Here is a 19,313-nt window from a genome sequence, read left to right as displayed (position 1 = left end):
ACTTTTTGTTTAAAAGATTCTGTTTTAAAACTCACTGGAGAGCAACGTGGGTTTTAGGTCAGCCACACCACTCCCATGCTTCCTTAGCAGGCTGAGTCACCTAAGCTGTAAGCATAGTGCAGCCCCTGTGTCACCAAGAAGGGCCAGCAGGTACGAATGCCAGGAGGCAAAAGGGAGGGGCCAGCCAGGCACATGGGAGGGGCTCGCAGGCAAGTTTCCCCAGTAGGTAACACGTAAGAGCTCCCCATCCCATCCACAGGGGTTGGGGGAGGGGCTGAAAAGGCAGAGCAGTTCTGGGGGGGCAGGGGATGCGGGGCAGGGCCAGGAGTACCTCCCCTCCACCCCCCACCCCCGCCAACTTCCTGCTCTCAGCCTCCCTGAGCTCCCGTTCCATGCGGGGTGAAATAAGGGACTTGAACCTGTGGTCTCTGAGGATTCTTCAAAGTCTGAGCTTCTCTGCTGACATTCACCAATGGCAAAGGTGACGCTGTGCTGAGCCGGAAATACCTGGGGGAAGCTGGAAGCTTCTAGCCAAGTGCAACCCTCTCCCTCCCAAGGCCTCACGCTGGAGGACCTCCATGCCTGTGAGCGGGATGGATGGATGAGCGAGAGAATAAATGATTAAAGCGCACGGGCAATGTGCTGAGGAGCGCGTTAACAGAAGGGTGTGAGCACAATTTTTCAGGAAGGGTTTTCTACAGTGGTTCTCCCCGGCGATCGTGAGCAGACAGAGCCAGGGGCTGGGAAGAAAAATCAGCAGCCCGGGCTCCCATCTCCCGTTTGTGACAAAGCGGAGTCTTTCTGCCCACTGCCACTTGCCACTCCTGCGAGGTAATCAGATCGCTGTTAATTAATAAAACTGTCATGTGAACCATCCTCTCCGGTCATTAGTATCCTTCCAGAAAGAGAATCCTGCCGATGCCACCCCATCCGCCCCTCGGCTGGAGGCTCAATTAACTTAATACTATGCAAATGACAGGCTCGGCTCATCATTAGCTTATAGCCCGCGAATGTTAATCGCATAATTGGGCCTTCAACAGGGTAATTAGACACGATTTCGTCCATTAGTCTTACAAGGCTAATTATTGTGGAGAGGGGAGGGGGATGGTCCCAGAGCTCCGCAAGAATAGGGGCATCTGGGTAAAGCAATCGTGGGGGGAACTTCCACCAGGTATGAGGCAGTCAAGGCCCATCCTCCCGAGGAAAAGGGGACCCTGGAAGGGCCTTGGGTGGCAGCCATGACTGCAAGGTGGGCAGCGGCTCACCGCCCTGGTGTGCTGGGGTGGGGAAAAGAAAATGGCATTTAAAACCAAAACTGGGGCGCCTGGGGGGCTCCGTCGGTTAAGCATCTGACTGGCTCAGGGCATGATCTCACTGTTCATGGGTTCGCGCCCTGCATCCGGCTCTGCAGTGACAGTGCAGAGTCTGCTTGGGATTCTCTCTCTCCCTCTCTCTGCCCCTCACAAAATAAATCAATACACTTCAAAAAAAAATTAAAATCAAAACAAATAAGATTCCGGCTAGCCTAAGCCCAGGACGCCTGTTTCCAGCCCCCGCTCCCGCACGATGAGACCTCAGTCAGGTTGCTTAGCTCTCTGGGCCTCAGTTTCTCCCTCTGTGCAATTGGGAGGATGTGCTAGATGGTCTCAGGGATCTTCTGGGTTGGACTTTCATGGTTTTGAAAGCTCAGAAGCCGTGGGCTCCTTGAGTAGTGCCTGCCTGTGACCCGGCAGCCATGAAGGTGGGACCGGGGTGCCCATGAGGAGCCTGTGGGAGTTTGCTTAGGCTGCAGCAACCAAGGCCCCCGCCAGCTACTAGGGGCTGAGGGCATGCTCTAAAATTCCTATTATTTTTAAAATTTTTAACGTTTATTTATTTTTGATAGAAAGAGACAGAGCATGAGCAGGGGAGGGGCAGAGATAGAGGGAGACACAGAATCCTAAGCAGTCTCCTGGCTCTTAGCTGTCAGCACAGAGCCTGACATGGGGCTCGAACTCATCAACTGCGACATCATGACCTGAGCCGAAGTCAGATGCTCAACTGACTGAGCCACCCAGGTGCCCCTAAAATTCCTACATTGAGCCCCAGTTCCTGGTACCTCAGAATCCAACTATATTTGGAGACAGAATCTTTAACAGGCAGTCAGGGTGGGCTCTGACCCAGTCTGGTGTCCTGCAAGAAGAGGAAATGTGGACGTACAGGGACGCTGGCGACACATGAGCACAGAGACAAGACCACGCGAAGAGGCAGTGAGAAGGCTGTCTGTGGGTCGAGGGGAGGGGCCCCAGAGGAGCCCAGCGCCTTGATCTTGAACTTCCGGCCTCCAGAATATAGAGAAAGTTCATTTCTGCCCTTTAAGCACCAACCCCCTCTCTGTCCATGGTGCTCTGTTACCGCAGCCCCGGGACTCACACAGGCTCCTAACAGGCACCTCCATCTTCCCGTGTCCAAAACCGAGCCAGCGCGCCCCCCCCGAGCCTGCTGCCCCCCATTCTCTCATCAGTAGATGGCCAGCCCGTGCTTCCCAGACACCGCAGCAAAAACTGGGGCTCTCCTCGAAGTCTCTCTCTCTCACGCCCCGCATCCAACCTGACTGCATCTGCTCTATTCCGAGATACAGCAAGAGCGCAGCTCCTTCTGGCCACCTGCATGGCCCCCCACCCTGGGCCATGGCACCAGAGTCTCCCAGAGGGATTCTTGCCAAGGGCCTCCACCCACCCTCCCTGCTTCCTCCTCCACCCTCACCCTCCTGCCTACTGTCAGTCCACACGCTCAGCTCCACCAGTGCTCCCACTTGACTCAGAGGAAAAGCCCAAGAGCTCCAGGGGCCCCGCCTACTCCCTGACTCCCCCCTTCCTACTTCATCCCCACTCCTTTGGCAACAGCCACCAGGATGCCTCTTAAGCTTGCCAAGCACATTCGCACCTTAGGGCCTTTGCACTTGCTGCTCCCTGCACTGCTCTTCCCGGGGTCTTCACATGATTTCTTTAAACCTCTGTTAAGCATTCTCTTATCAGAAAGGCTGTCCCTGACCCCCTTTTCCACAACATACGTCTCTTCCTCTGCCTCCCCACTGCCCGTCTTCCTTACTCCCCTTTGCCCTGTTTTACTGCTTTCTGTGGACCTCAACCTATTACCGATCTGTTGACTGTATATGGCTCTTTCCACCCCAACTAGAACATAAGCCGCGTGATGACTATTTAGCTCTCGTTCCTTCTGTGTCCCCACAGCTTCAGCGCTACCTGCATGTAACAGATCTTCTGTGAACATGTGTTGCCCATCTGAACAAAGTCACCCCCACCTGGCATAGGAAAAAAAACCCTGATGTCCAGAGATCATAAAGCCCGACCAGCCTCACACAGCATGCAAGGGGCAAAGCCAGGCTTCTAGAGCCTCTGGTTTAAGCACCATCCTGCTAAGCTGCTTCCTATCACGAGAACAACGTACAAAGCCCCATGAAGGCGCAGAACAAGGAGAAGCATCCGGGGAGGCTTCCTGGAGGAGGTGGAGTGGGAGCTAAGCCTTGTAGAAAAGATAAGATTTGGACAAAAACCCATGGTGCTCTGAAAGAAGCTAGTCAGGAGCAAATGCTGAGTGGTTAGGAAGCAGGAAGGTGTGCCTAGGGGTACGGGGTGTGAAGGGGTGCGGTGGGTGGGAAAGACCAATTCCTCCCTCTCCTGGTCCCCACCTCGCCTCTGCTCCGTGAGCAAGAATTCCAGGCCTGGAAGGGCTTTTTGCTTCTAGAACCCACACTTCATGAGACAGAGGCACAAGACAGAAAGGTGGGGGGCACAACATCGGGGCCCCAGGATGGAGGCTCTGCTCTGGAGCCCAACAGGGTGTGGGCGTGTCTGGTGCACCTGCCCCCCCTCCCCCCCCCGGGAGGGGGCTGGGTGTGCAGTCTGGAGTCTGCAGAGACCTCGAAGCCTGCAAGGCAGCGACACCCTGGGTTTCACGGTCTCAGAAAAGAGTAGAGCCGAACTTCTGTTTGTGGAAGACTTTCTTTAAAAGTTTTCCTTTTATTAAATAAGCTCCGTGATATTTAGGGAGGAGCGTTTCAAGCTTGCAGTCATCTGCCACCTCACCTTGGCGGGGGCCCAGGCTGTCACGGCCCGGGGCCGGGTTCACCGGGCCAGCACTTTATTTACGCCTCGCAGGAGGCTGGGAAATTGAAGTACGCTCTGATGTCTCCCAAAGTCTCCTTTGGGTAAAGAAAAACAAACATGATATCTGCAAGTCATCCCGGCATCTCAGCCTCTGGCCTTACTCGGGGAAATGACTTTAAACTAACGGTTGAGGAGCGCGCCTGCCGAAAATGGGAGCGTCTCCATCAGAACCACATTCAAATGCCAACTACCCCGGGCTCTGTTCTGTTAAAGGTCACCTGTCATTCTCCACCCAGGCATGGAGATTGCTCTGGGTGCCCGATCGCCGTGGCGGGGAAGGCATGTTTATCTTCTCTGATGTCTTATTCTCCACCGGCATAGGCCCGCCTGTTACCGGCCAGGTAAAACCCACTGGACCCCTAATACGCACTTGGCACCCACAGGTGAGAATGAGATTGAGCTGTGCCTTGCCTGGGAAGGACAGTGAGCTTTGATGAGGGGAGAGGAGAGGTGGACATGAGCGGGATTCTCTGACTGTGAAGGTTATCAGATGCTGAAACAGGAGATGGAGAAAAGTTATCACTTTCTCCCCAAACGACACATTTACCCGGAACGTGGTGCCAAACCGACCCTGGAAATCTTTCCTAGCATCTTTTTTTTTTTTTTTAATGTTTACTTATTTTTGAGAGACAGAGGGTGAGCAGGGGTGGGGCAGAGGGAGAGGAAGACACAGAATCTGAAGCAGGCTCCAGGCTCCGAGCTGCCAGCACAGAGCCTGACGTGGGGCTTGAACTCATGAACTGCGAGATCATGACCTGAACCCAAGTTGGACGCTTAACCGAATGAGCCTCCCAGGCGCCCCTTTCTTAGACTTCTCACAGATGGTGGGGAAGCCGGGCCGACGCTGCAGGCAGGAAATTCTTAGGAAAAATAACTTCCACCAGTATCACCTGGTTAATAAATAAGCCGAGTGTCCGTCTTTAACTAACAAAATCACCCACCAAGAAAATACCACGTGAACCCTTGTTATACATATGCCTGCCTCTTCTTAAAGACCCCCAAAGAGTGCAGCCCCCACCTCTCCAGGCTCCTGGCCCCAAGCTCCCTGGTGTCCCGCCGCCCAGACACTAGGCAGCTGCCCGTCCGGGACAGCAGAACCCCACCTGTGGTCGCCTGGGCTGACTCGCTCTCTGGGAATCACTGTATTCTTACCCTCTGATAAAACCCTGGAGGCCGCAGGGGAAGGGTTCAAAGGTAATGTACATTGTTGATGTCGTTGCTTCAAAAGTAATTGCTCTCTGGCTCTCAGGGACAGACGACAGGCCTAGGAACAGACTGGAGCTAACCCGGGGAAAAGACGGCGCAGACCCTCCACATTCGCTCAGAATTCCCTCACTGGACTCTTTTACGCAAACATTGGAAATAAGTGCTAAAATGTCAACCGTCCCCAGGCAGGAAAGTAAGGAGCGAGCCTGCCCTTTTCCGCTTCAGTTCTTCTCTCCTGGAAGATTAGAAGGCGGTGGCTGCAGGGGCCATGGGCTGCTGGCCCCGTCACCACCATTACAGGCCACGACCTGGGGGCTCGAGGCCCAGCGAGGCTCGTTCTTGCCCTCCTTACTCCAGGCCGGGTGGGCCAGCCTCAGCCTCTGCGAACCACGGCCTGGCCTCGCCTCCAGCCCCCAAGGCGGCCACCGAATTCCCTTCACCCGCTGGGATTTAAGTCAGCCCCAGGGACGCGCCACTCTCGGAGCGTGTGCAGTGGCCGGGCGCTAGCGGCCGTGAGAGGCGCGGTGGACGCAAGGGCTGCATGGATGGATGGATGGATGGATGGATGGTCTTTGGACCGAGCTTAAACCTCCTGAGGTTCGTCTCCAAAGTCGCACCTTAACCGTGGAAGGTGGAGAAGGCGGAATTAGGTCAGGCCGGCTCTGTCCGTGGGCCCCGCACAGGATGGGTGCGACACGACATCTCACAAGCCCAGTCTTGACTCAGTTTTGAAGTCTTGGCTGGGAAGTCTCCATTCCCCTTCTGACGCAGCTCGCTGAACCCCCACTCCCATCACTTCCCTAAGGGGCTCCCACACTCCATCTGGGGACAGCCCCTTTGCCCTGCCCCCTCCAGGTTATTTAAATTAATTTTTTTTTTAATGTTTTATTTCTAGGAGAGAGAGAGAGAGAGAGAGAGACAGCATGAGCAGGGGAGGGTCAGAGAGAGAGGGAGTCACAGACTGAAACAGGCTCCAGGCTCCGAGCTGGCAGTCAGCACAGAGCCCGACGCGGGGCTCGAACCCACGAACCGCGAGATCATGACCTAAGCGGAAGTCGGACGCCCAACCAACTAAGCCCCCCTGGCGCCCCCCAGGTTATTTAAATTAAATTACCCAATCACAGAGAGCCCGTAAAACCCAGCTGCCCCGCCCCCTTGCCATATGCTAGCTGCCTTCCACTGTTCAGTTCCTCTTACCCTTCCAGAGCACAACCCCCAGAGTGGCCCCAGGGGGCAGCCACCTCCTATCGGGAACTGTAAGTAACCAAAAGTTCTGCCTCGCATCTGAGTGTCGCTGTGTTGTGTTCAGCCATCAAAAGAATCTTTAAATTGTGAGGCGCCTGGGTGGCTCAGTCGGTTGAGCGTCCCACCTCAGCTCAGGTCAATGATCTCACCATTCGTGATTTGGAGCCCACACTGGGCTCTGTGCTGTCCGTTCAGATCCCGCTTAGGATCCTCTGTCCCCCCTCTGTCCCCCGCTCCCATTCGCGCTCTCCCTCTCCTTCTCAGGAATAATTTAAAAACATTTTAAAAAAAAAGAATCTTTAAATCGTATCAAACAATAGGGGACAGATGATGAAAATCCACATTTTTCTTCAGATTGGTTTCTCAGCTCCTGCACAGCTGGCCGGTCTGTTGTAGCCTGAAGGTCTGCCTGCGCACTGGCTCCAGGGCTCTCCGACGAAAGTGTGACTTGTCTTCACCTATTTGCAGAATCTTTCTTCTGCGGGGCGCCTGGGGGGCTCAGTCGGTTGAGCGTCCGACTTCGGCTCAGGTCATGATCTCACGGTTCGTGGGTTCGAGCCCCGTGTCGGGCTCTGTGCTGACAGCTCAGAGCCTGGAGCCTGTTTCAGATTCTGTGTCTCCCTCTCTCTCCAACCCTCCCCTGCTTTCTCTCTCTCTCTCTCTCTCTCAGAAATAAATAAAAACATTAAAAAAAAAAAAAGAATCTCTCTTCTGCTCCGCGCGGCATGCCGCGGTGCTGGCGAACAGGGAATGCAGTCCCTGCAGCACAGCCAAGGGGCCACAGGACCTTGCGCCTGCTACCTCGGTGAGCTCCAATCTCTCTTCAGAGGCCCTGATCTCCACGGACAGGCTCGGAGTCCACACATATGGGGCCCCCACGATGCCAGGCTCTGTGCTACCTCCTCGAGCCTTTCCACATGATGTCCTAGAGTTTACTGCCCCTGGTTGTCTATTGAGGAAACTGAGGCCCAGAGAGGCTAATATGCTGCTGCAGGAAACTCAGGTCTCCATTTTTAATCTACCGGCAACATCATCTTGGTTGTGCATAACATTTTCCAGTTCATAGACCCCTTCCATCCATGTTTTCCCAGCAAATACTTACTTGCGCCCGGCAGAGGGGGAGGTCAGAGGGCACAGTTATTACCCCATGAAGGGCTCTGAGGCTTAGAAAGGTTAAGTATTGGGGCGCCTGGGTGGCTCAGTTGGTTAAACATCTAACCCACTTGGCTCAGGTCAGGGTCTCGAGGTCTGTGAGTTCGAGCCCCACATCGGGCTCTGTGCTGGCAGCTCAGAGCCTGGAGCTGCTTCAGATTCTGTGTCTCCCTGTCTCTGCTCCTCCCCCACTCACACTCTGTCTCTGTCTCTCTCTCAAAAATAAATAAACATTAAATAAAATGGTTTTTAAAAAGGTTCAGCAGCGCCCCTGACTGTTCACCCGCGAGAGGTGATGCAGGGTGTACAGAACCATGCTGTGTACCGTCGGGCACCTTTGGGGGTGGGAAGGACTGCTCAGAAGAAGCAGCTGTTCAGTGTTGTGGGACAGAAGACAGGCAGAGAGGCGAGGCCGTGGTCTGCCCCTACTCCCCGCCATGTGCCCCACTTTCATTTTTGCCCTTGACCCCAGACACCCTGTTAAGACGATCGCTACTTCCTCCAAAGCCATTTGAGCCCTCCCTGCACCACCCTCGTGGAATGAAGTCAGCAGGACCTGGGGACCCCGGTGCGGACAGCTGCCCGGGGACCCCGCTGTTAGGAGGGTCTTGCGCTGACCAGTCTTCAAGAGAGATCTCTCTCCCAAAAACAAAGGCGTCCACAGAGCTCACGGGGAATGATATGTATTCCAGCCCATGTCTGGTAAACTCTCAGACTACAGCGGCGAGGCAGGGTCACTAGGGTTCTATTAGCTCAATTAATGAGGAGTAAGATAAGGCTAACATGCTGGTCGTCGGGCGGCTCAGCACAGAGCTGGAGTAATGGAGTTATTAACCTCAGTCAGCCGCTGAATTGTGCGGCTGATTCCAACTCCATTTCCTGGTTCAGGCCTCCATTAATGGGCTGTTTATTATCCCTAATCCGCGTAAGGATCAGCGGCGGAGATATGAGAGCTTCCTGGAAGGGCCGAGTGATAATAAAAAAGGGAGAGAGCGGAGGAAGGCAAGAAATCCTCTCTATCTCGCATTTTAATTGTTGTCCAGCCCCACTGCTGCCCCCCCACCCCCACCCCGCCCCTAGCTCATGGCATCCTTCTCACTTTGGAACACGCTAGAAAAGGCAAAGCCATCATCCAGGGCTTTCATTGTGTCGTCCCCGAACACGCAGTGTCACACAGAACTCAAAAGAACGGGTGTTGAAATCTAAAAAGCTCTGGCATGGAAACTACTAGCCAGTTCGGTTTTTACTGAACGCCATCTTATTCCACCTTATTCCACTGTCTAATATTCAACATACTTGAAACCCAGAAATCAGACCGGTGCTCGGCAGAATAGTCTGGCAACGCCATTAAATGCCCTGATGGCGACTTCCCAGTTTGCCGGGCCCCACGAGGTCCTTCTGGACAAAGGGCGGTTGCATCTCGGTCTTTTTTGCGGTCGCTATCCTGTGCCACGTGCCGCCGGGCGACTAAGGAACCAACTTCCCCAAGTTCAGCCCACCCCGATCTTTAAAATGTCTTCCGTGGGTAAGAAAAGCGAACAGCTCTTAGAGAAGAAACGTATTTTTAGGTTATCAGTAAGTTATGTGTGCCAACCCATAGAGAGCAGATAAAGCAGAGACTCCCTGACGGCCATCCCTGCTGGGTATATTTGCCATTTTGGCTTCTTTTTATGTAACAGGAATTCGAAATCACAGGAGTGACTGCCATCAATGTTTTGACGCTTCTGACCGTGTGGACGAATCTGCAGCAAACCCACACGGTGTGTGTGTGTGTGTGTGTGTCTGTGTGTGTAATACACCATCACACACACACTCCATTTACCTTCTAGGACTGTAGTGCCGTAAGGGTTAAAAGAGTAGAGGTTATTGCCCCATTTCACAGATAGGAAGCTGAGATTACAGTAGTTTCTGCAAGCTAGCTAGCCGGCTAGGATAAATACCGACCCCGGCGCAGAAAGGACAGAACGTAACAGCTCAGGGCAAAGCGCTGGGCTCAGGGCTGGTCCCTTCTATGTGGCCCAAGGCTTCCCCCAGCCAAGTGCCTTTCACAGAACAAGCCAGCTTCCTGGGGCCGTTGAGCGGATCTGAAGGGACACGTAAAGAAGCACGTAATTGGCACCCAGCTATCGTCATCATTCTTGTCAGGATGAGGGGGACGGTGGGAGACGAGGGGGCAGGGGGGCCAGGAGAGGAGGAGGTGCCCTCAGAGGAAGGGATTCTCATCAGTGACAGCCTGGGACCTGCCCCACCACCCCGCCGACATGTCCCGGCAGGAGCCACCGGGGCTCGCTTCGAGGGTCTGGCCCCCGGAAGTCTGACCCTCTTCTCTGGACGGGCCAGGCTTGTCCTGGAAGCCAGCACTTGGGCTGGGACTCCCATCCCCACTGGCCTGGCGCTGGTGTTCGCCCACCTGCGCCCGCCCCTGGCGTGCCCTCCCTCTCCCTGGCGGACAGGGCCGTGTGTTTAGCAAAGCTAACAACGCATCGGGCACCAGGTGGGAGCCGAACGCAAGGAGTGGAGACCGGTCACTGCTTTCCCAGGCCCCCTCTGGGCTCCTCGGGGTATGGGACACCTCAACTGTCTAGTTTAAAAAATAATGATAAAACTCCCAAAACATCAGAGTCTCAAAAGAACCCTTTGAGCACTTTGCAATTTGCATACGATGAGCTGGGGCACAAACGAGCTCATCTAGAATCTGGTCCTTGGGTGATTTCTTTATAGTCCCCAAAGTCAGTCCACTGAAACAGAGAAAGAGAGAAGTAGTAAAGAAGACAACATAATAAATAAAATCCACTCGCTCAGCCAGGGGTCCCCCCCCACATACACACTTCACCCCCTTCCCCAGGGATTTCCAAGCGATATCTCTGCAGCCCTATCTTCCGGGGCCTTGGCTGCCCAGCCACGGAGCAGGGGAGGGAGGTTCAAGACCACTGCTTGGCCCACCCTTCCTTGCAGCCCTGGGAGGGAAGGAGGGGGCACAGAAACCCAGCCCGGCTGCTACCAGGCAAACTTCCCAACATCAATCAGCATCCTCTACCCCCTCTCTATAGTAAACATTAATTTTAAAGGGAAAGACCGCACCACAAACTTGCCGCATGAAATGAATTATTTTACAGCCAGGCAGAGGGCAGATTCTGAATACAGCCTCGGATAGTTCTTTCTTTGTTTCTTTTTTTCTTCTCTTCCCCTCCCCCCCTTTTTGTTTTTACTATTATGATGTTTTAACAAACTTTATAGCCCATTTTATTTGTTCTCAAATAACTTTTTCTCCTTCTTTTTGACACATCAATTACTCGGTCTCTTTCCCTCACCTTGTGATGTTGGAATCTCGAGATTGATACTGCTCGGCGGAATATAATTTAGTATTATGTGCCGTGGGTGTATGAGGTAGGAGTCAAGCAAAACATTGCGTTTGAACACTATCCATTTATTAGCTCTGAGGAGAGATTTATATTTGACAAGGAGACAATAACTTTGTTTTCTGATAAGCCAGAGAGGTCTATTTCAGCATCCAACACAGATCAGCTTCTCCTTCCCAATAACTCTATTTACTTGCATGAATATATTTTAATAATAAAATTGATATATATGTAAATTTATTTTAATCTAATTTCATCGAACCCTCCTTAAAAAAAAAAAGCCTTTGTAGATTGTTTTCATATCTGAATTATAGATTTCTGTATCGTATTCCCAGATTGATTTCTAGGCTATAATTCTGTCAAGATTTCCTCCTGGAGTCAAAAACAGCAACCCCACAGCTAGACTGCTTTATAATTGGCATCACAATCGAACCAGAATTACAGCCCGGATCTTCATGCCCGGGCCAGGTGGGCTCATTTTAGAATATTTCTCGCTTTCTTAGCCTGGATCTGGACTTGAAGGCTTATGGCTAAAATTATCTTCTGAATTAATCATAAAAATGTTAATTGAAGGCTGAGGTGGGGGGAATGGAGTAGAGTCAGACCCGAGGAGCGGGGAGAGAACACACCCTCAGCGACGGAGCAAAATGAGGAGCTGACGGAGCAGGGCGCTGATTAAACCTGATTAAACCTCCGTTGTAAACAAACATCTGGTTTTCCCTGTTTGTCCCCCACCCTGGGGTCAAATAAATTAAATCCTAAGTCTTTGGAAACTGAGTTTATTCCGTGGTGAATGGAGAAATATTCCCCAGCAAGCTGCCTTAGATCAGAGAGCTTCTTGAATATTCTTCCCTGTGTGCTTCTGAATGAACACGATGCCCTCGCCTGTCGGTCGGTCGGGTCGATAAATAAAACTGCCACTCTCTCCCTCGGGGCCCAGAAAAAGCGAGCACTGGCCTCTTGGCCTCCAGCCCAGTCAGTGACCTGCTCCCTTCCCCCCTCCCCCACCCCAAGTGACCGTTCTGCATCTTCCCAGAGCCTTTCATCTTCGGGTAGAGGATGAGCTTACACACCGGCACCAACGTGGGTTCAGCTGCCTGACCTCAGAGGGTGGACACTTAGCCTCACGGCCCTGGGGCCCAGGAAGCCCTTGGGTAACACAGGCAGTAAGACCAGAAGCTCCACAACACCCAGACGTCTCCACCTCCCGCCGGAAGCCCTCTGGCCTCAACTCCAGGGCTATAATAAGACGGTGTGGAGGAGAATGCCCTCCACCCAGAGGACCACCCCCTAATCCCCACAGTGTGTGAATCTGTTACTTCTGGCGAAAGGGACTCTGAGGATATGATTCAGACACGGTTGGATTATCCCAGAGTTGCTGGGTGCGCCTGAGCTAACCCTGTGGGTCCTGAGAAGTGTCCCCAGGTCTGGTCAGGGGGAGACGTGACATCAGCACGTGCAACATTGCTGGCTTTGGAGCGGAAGGGACGGTGGGCGGCTCCTGGGAAAGGGGAGGAGAAGAGTTCTTCCCGGAGCCTCCAGAAGGGGACACAGTCCTGGCGACTATTGCTTTTAGGCCTACAGCGCCGGGGGACGGTAGGTTTGTGTTGTTTAAGCCACCAAGTTGGTGGGGATTTATTAAAGCAGCCACAGAAACAAAACTAATATAAAACCAACTCATGCGATTCTTAGGCAAAAGACAAATGGTTTGCAAAAGACAATCATCTTGGAACCCAGGGATAGATGCTGCTAAGAAAAGATCATGAAAGAAAAGAAGGAAAGAAGGAAAGAAGGAAAAAGAAAAAGAAAGAAATAAAGAGGGGAGGAGGGAGGGAGGGAGGAAGAAAGACAGAATAGAAGGAAAAAATACAAAGAGAGGGACAGAATGAATACCCTTTAGAAGAAAAATTACTCCAGGAAACCTAAGCATATTTTTCAATCAAGACATTAATACACTAAACACAATTTCGGAAGAACAGACTCTACCATGTAAGAAATCACGGACAAGATGCAAGGTAAAAGAGGAGATGAGTGAAAGCTGACAGTGTTAAGGGAGAAAACAAAGGAAAACATAAAAGCATTATAGAGGGGCGCCTGGGTGGCTCAGTCAGTTGAGCGTCCGACTTTGGCTCAGATCATGATCTCACGGTTCGTGAGTTCAGATTCTGTGTCTTCCTCTCTCTCTGCCCCTCCCCAGCTCGCACTTTATCTCTCTCTGTCTCTCTCTAGCTCTCAAAAATAAATAAATGTTAAAAAACACTTTTTCAGGGGCTCTTGGGTGGCTCAGTCGACTGCGCGGCTGACTTCAGCTCAGGTCATGATCTCACAGTTCGTGGGTTCGAGCCCCGCATCAGGCTCTGTGCTGACAGTTCAGAGCCTGGAGCCTGCTTTGGATTCTATGTCTCCCTCTTTCTCTGACCCTCCCTCGCTCACACTCTGTGTGTGTGTGTGTGTGTGTGTGTCTCAAAAGTAAATAAACAGTAAAAAACTTTTTTTAAATTTTTTTAAGCATTATAGAAACAAAAAACCAGGGGCAACGAGAAAGTAACACAATAGAACATAGTTGAAGTTATCATGAAGGACAGATGGGAAACGAGCAAGAGACGAAAGCTACTAGAAAAAAAAATCCCTTATTATGGAAAACAGATGACAACTGTCCAACACACACACATGATTGGCCTTCCTGGAGAAGACAGACAAGCAAGTGAGCCAGGAAAATAGTAGTACGTGAACTAGAAGAATGTCCTCCTGAAATAAGGGACGCATAAGATTTCAGGGAAAAGTCATCAAGAGAAGCAAGACTGAGGCCTGGCGAGCATAAATGGACTTCCAGGGGGAGGGAAGAGAGAGAGAGAGAGCGTGAGGACACCCAGACAGAAGACGCACTTGACCTACAACGCAAAAACATCTCACGGCCCCTAGGGAATTCCTACAGCCTCAGAGACGTCAGAGGACAGAGCAGAAGCGACACAGCAGTGCCGGTGGGGGAGAAGCCTGATCGAACCGCTCTTTCCTTTGCCAGACACTGTTCACAAATAAAGGTAACGGAAAGGCACTCTCAAGTGGCCAAGAATTTAGGGTCTAGCGTGCACGTGCCCCGGCTGAAAGTGCATCGCAGACAATCCATCCAAAGGAAAGATGAATCATAACTGGTAAATGAGGAGGTTGGGTTACGGAAACAGCTGGGGTTGAAGTCTGAATCCAGTTGAAGTGAGGGAGCTAAAACCTCACAAGTGTAATAATTCTTGCTGAAGACAACGGTTACGTCTCTAGAAAGAAACGCTTAGTAACCTTAGAGACGAGAACATGTGTCTAACAGACCGGGACAGAACAGCCTGGGAACGTGTCTGTCCCCGTCTGCTCCTCCTCACGGTGGAGAGTGGACCAGCAGGGGCCAAGAGGAAGCACACGGGGGAGCACTCTCTCTTTCCTCCTGCATGTGACAGTGAGACCAGAAGAAGGTAACAGTCGCAGTAAGAAAAGTCAAAGACACAGACCAGGAAGAAAAGGCTCAGTCGGGGCAGGGGTGGGGCGTGCGACTCTTGATGCGACTCTTTTTTTTTTTTTTAATGTTTTATTTATTTCTGAGAAAGAGAGAGCGTGAGCAGGGGTGGGGCGTGCGACTCTTGATGCGACTCTTTTTTTTTTTTAATGTTTTATTTATTTCTGAGAAAGAGAGAGCGTGAACAGGGGAGGGTCAGAGAGGGAGGGAGACACAGAATCCGAAACAGGCTCCAGGCCCTGAGCTGTCAGCACAGAGCCTGACGCGGGGCTCGAACCCACGAACCATGAGATCATGACATGAGCCGAAGCCGGACGCTCAACCGACTGAGCCACCCAGGTGCCCCTCTTGATGCAACTCTTGATCTCTTGGGGTCATGAGTTCGAGCCCCACGTTGAGTGTAGTGCTTCCTAAAAAAATAAATAAATCAACTTTAAAAAAAGATGGAAAGCAAAGGAAACCATATGAAGGATAAAATAAAGTGATAAAGACAAAAATAAGTGGGATATTTTCAGCCATTCAGGAATTAAAAAAAAATAAAACAGGGTGAATAAAAAAAATACTGGGGCACATGGGTGGCTCAGTCGGTTAAGCGTCTGACTTCAGTTCAGGTCATGATCTCACAGCCTCCTGCTGTTAAAACCAGAGAGGGAGAGGGAGAGAGAGAATCCCAGGCAGGCTCCGTGCTGTCGGTGCAGAGCCCGATACAGGGCCTGAACTCACTAACCGTGAGATCGTGACCTGAGCCCAAAACAAGGGTCAGGTGCGGAACCGGCTGAGCCACCCAGGCGCCCCTAAAGCCACCTTTTTAACTTGAGGGACAGCTGGACGCCAAACCGAGGAAGAATTTGTGGTTCAGGAAACAGGAGCTCCAACCCAGGAGAACAAAGAAACTCCGATGGTGATATGGTGGCAAAGTCTGACAACACCCAGGCCATAAGCCAAGACAGAAAAAATAAGCAGTCCAACCGGGACAGAGAGGGGTCCGGGGGGAAAGAAAAAGCCTGTGGCCGACAGGTTACGTAGCACAGTGGACTTTGTGCAAAACCATTCAGAGGGGCCCGTACAAGGAGCGGAACTAGTTAGCACACAGATACGGGGAAAGTTAGGCAAGCGTAAAAGCAAGGTGATTATTGGCTTCGGGAATGACAAAGTAAGAAAAATTTAAGAAGGCAAAACAGCAAAAGGCGTGCCTTCCAGTGGGGCTGGCCCCTGAGAGCGGGTGTTCTGGAAGAAGCACACGGCTGTGTGCTGCTACCTCTCCGGCCAGAACCTTGGATGTCTCAAACAGCCGTGAGGCAGACTGCGACAGACCCTCTCTGATACCGATGTTTTGTTACGAGGAGGAGCGGCACTGGGAGTATCAGACAAGCCACAGTCGTGTCAAAGACAATAACTCCTGTCAGGGCGACGTTTCACAAGGAACCCATCCCTGACACGAGCCTTTATGGACTGTGTAACACAGCACCAAAACATACAAAGCAAAAACCGCAGGAAATGAGAGAACAGGAAAAATTAATAAAAAGATGCTGTTAATGGGAAGTCAGCAAATCTGTCCTTGACAGGATGACAGACAGACACAAAAGACTAACCAGCAACGGCGAGCAAGCACAGAGGGGACCCAGGGGGCCTAAGGGGCTCAGTCAGTAGAGCACATGCCTCTTGGATCGTGGGGTTGTGAGTTCGAGCCCCATGTCAGGTGTAGAGATTACTAAAAAAACAAAACAAAACAAAACAAAAAAAACCCAAATACACTTAAAAAAGAAAAACAAGTAGGACCTAATATGTATATTTAATTCTGTAACTTAAAATACACATTCTTCGGGCACCTGGGGGGCTCAATCGGTTGAGCGTCTGACTTCGGCTCAGGTCATGATCTCACGGTCCGTGGGTTTGAGCCCTGCGTCGGGATCTGTGCTGACAGCTTGGAGCCTAGAGCCTGCTTAGGATTCTGTGTCTCCCTCTCTCTCTCTGCCTCTCTCCCACTCCCACTCTCAAAAATAAATAAGCATTAAAAAATAATAAAATACACATTCTTTCCAAATACTATTGAATAACCATCCACAGAATAAACGCCAATAATTTCTTTTTTAAATTAGAGGTTGCACTTCAACAACTTCTCCACCCTCTGTGCTAAAATAAAAAGCTAGTGACAAAAGTTGAAATGATAACAATAAATTATGCCAACTACCCGGAAACTTAAAAACTCTCCCAAACCGAGTCACAGTCTCTGTCACCAGTGACCCCAAAACAGCCAGGAGCTGACCCATAACTAGCAGCTTCCTTAATTGTTGCCACCGTTTGCGAGTTAAGACCAACCAGAGAAAGCCAAGCACGGGGGGCGCCCCACTTCGAGGTGGAGCCCCACCCCAGCTCCCCGGGCCTTGGCTCTCGCAGGGCACCCCTGGGAGGCCTTCCCGCTCGGCCACCGGCCTCTGAGCCTCTGCCAGACTCCAGTGACGTGGTGCATCCCTGCCAGAGCGAGCCCTGACCTCGTAGCCTTGCTTGTTCCCAGTGGGACCCCCTCGGTTTCCTTCCACGACACACACAGCGGCGGGGCGCTCTCCAGTTCACGACAGAGGAGGAAGAACGGAACGTTCCACGGCATTGGACACCGTTTTGGAACAAACGGCCGACCGCTCAGGGACAAAGTGCTCAGCCCGTGCTGCACACCCACATCAGAATAAATGTCCCCGGCACCAAAGGTTTAAGTGCAAAGCGCGCAAGTGAAGAAACAGAAGGAAAAAGGCGGGGCGGGCTGGTGTGGATTGGCGTTCACGAGCGCGGAAGCTCAGGTCCAGCAAGGTGAGTGACAGAGCCAGGATCTGATCCCAAGCCCGACTCCTAGTTCACAGGGCGAACGGGGTGGGGTGGGGGGCAGGTCTGAGAGCCATGCTGCTTCTGGAACTCATGGGGCCTCCTGCAAACGGCAAGCTGTCACAGGGACCTCGCCATCTGAGCCCTCGGGGGCAGGGGTGCCCAGTGGCAGAGACCTCCTGGGAGGAGCCAGGCTCAGGGCCGAGGGAAGGGGGCAGCTTACCTGTTGGGCTGGTAGCCCAGGCTGTCCAGCATGTGCGCCTGGTCCAGGTCTCTCGGGAAGCCGTGCAGCACCCACCCTCTCTGAATGCTGTCCTGCTGGCTCAGACGCTGGCCCAGCACCTTCATGATGATGTTGTCAGGGACTGCAGGGAAAGGAGGGCCAGGCGTCATGCTGGGGTGCGAGGGAGCATGGGGGCTGCGGGTTTCCTAACTTTCCCTGACTCTAGATTGAACTTGCGAAGGTCAGGTTTGGGTGGACAAGGCTGCGGGTGCCCAGGTCCCTCCGTGGTCCCAGCAATTGGAGGGACGCTGGCCTCCTGTGAAGGGAAAAGCATTGGATGACCTTGACCTCGATCTTGGCCCCTCCCTGACCCTGACAAGATACCACGTCCATCAGCAGTCCCCGTTGCCCCCTGGGATCCAATTTTTGCAGTAAAAGCCTTTTCAGGGTAACACACCAGCCTCAGTGAAGGTTTACCCTGGATGCTCTTTGCTAATTCGCAGCACTAAGCAAGCCCCTGCTTCTCTCCTTCCTCCACTTCTCCCTCCTCGATGTCTCGAGTCAGATCTCCAGAACTGCAGCTCTGGCGAGAACCAGAGACTGAAACAGTCTCCTGGAGAATGAGATACTGAGAAGGCTCCTGTTTACATTTTACCGCAATTGACATTTTCCCGAAATTTACACCTCTCCTCTCAGACTCATTAAACGTCCTATGTTGCTGATGTACTGCCTCCCAGCAATTTGCACTACGTTTCCTACACTTTGCACTCATTTTTCCAGAATCGCTTGGTAAATATTACCAGTGTTTGCTATGGATGTGGCCCCGACGAGCGGGTTTCCTTGAGTTGCTGTGAGGGTCTTTAGCGGCTTCTCGGAAGAGGCCCTGCCCCCATTCCAACCAGCCATCCGTGCATCGGGCAAGTGGCCCTGATGCGTCTGGAACCTGCCAACAGGCCCCAGACTGACAGCCAGGTGAACACATTGGGGAGAGACGCAGAAACAGCTACTTTCCTCCAGGGCCATGACGTGCTGGTTACACTCTTGACCAAAGAACCATAAACCATATTCTGAGCCATTCGTGATTCCCTGAATTTTTCCTTTCCCGCATCCTTCAGCCTTTCTTCCCCAGTCTCGAGGGAAGATCAGAAAAGGGCATTCGCCCTAATGAGAACATCTGGCTATCTGACATGAACGAGAAGTTGGTGCAGCTAACCCGCTCTCTTCCCCTGCTTACACCTGCTGTGGCTCCCCAGTGCACAGAAGATAAGCCCCCTCCCCCATGGCCAGGAGTCCCTTGGAGTCCCTGACTCCTGACTCTCCCCCAGCTCTTCACCTCCCCTGGAGTCTGCCAGTCCCTCCATCCAGAACGCCCCTCCCCCATGCCTTGCCTTGGGCAAGACTTTCCTTTCCAGACGTCGGCCAGCAGCGGAATGGCCCCAGAGGCTGTGGCCAGACTGGGTTAGCACCTGCACCTTTTCTTACTTGCTTCCCTTGTCATTGGCTAAGTCTTTGTGTAATGCCCACCTCTCCCCAAAGATAGGGGGTTCCATGAGGAAAAAGACTGTGCCCACCTCATTTACCCCCATAATTAACATAATGCCCAGCACATAGTAGGTGCAGAATAATAAATAGACAAGAGACTT

The 19,313-nt window shown here is 52.3% G+C and overlaps 1 protein-coding gene across 3 annotated transcripts in view; it reads right to left on the bottom strand.

The window, feature by feature from the left end:
- AK8 (adenylate kinase 8) overlaps positions 1 to 19,313 on the bottom strand; it is a 126,863-nt gene that overhangs the window by 33,812 nt on the left and 73,738 nt on the right. For all 3 annotated transcript variants that reach the window (XM_039229429.1, XM_039229430.1, XM_039229432.1), the window contains exon 11: positions 17,671 to 17,812. In XM_039229429.1, coding sequence (XP_039085360.1) covers positions 17,671 to 17,812 — 142 coding nt within the window. The remainder of the gene's footprint in view (positions 1 to 17,670; positions 17,813 to 19,313) is intronic.

The sequence above is a fragment of the Hyaena hyaena genome, unplaced genomic scaffold (genome assembly GCF_003009895.1).
Source record: "Hyaena hyaena isolate Hyena2069 unplaced genomic scaffold, ASM300989v1 scaffold_38, whole genome shotgun sequence".
NCBI lineage: Eukaryota > Metazoa > Chordata > Mammalia > Carnivora > Hyaenidae > Hyaena > Hyaena hyaena.
The sequence above is the reverse complement of the archived record's forward strand: the minus strand, read 5'-3'. Positions and strand labels throughout refer to the sequence as shown.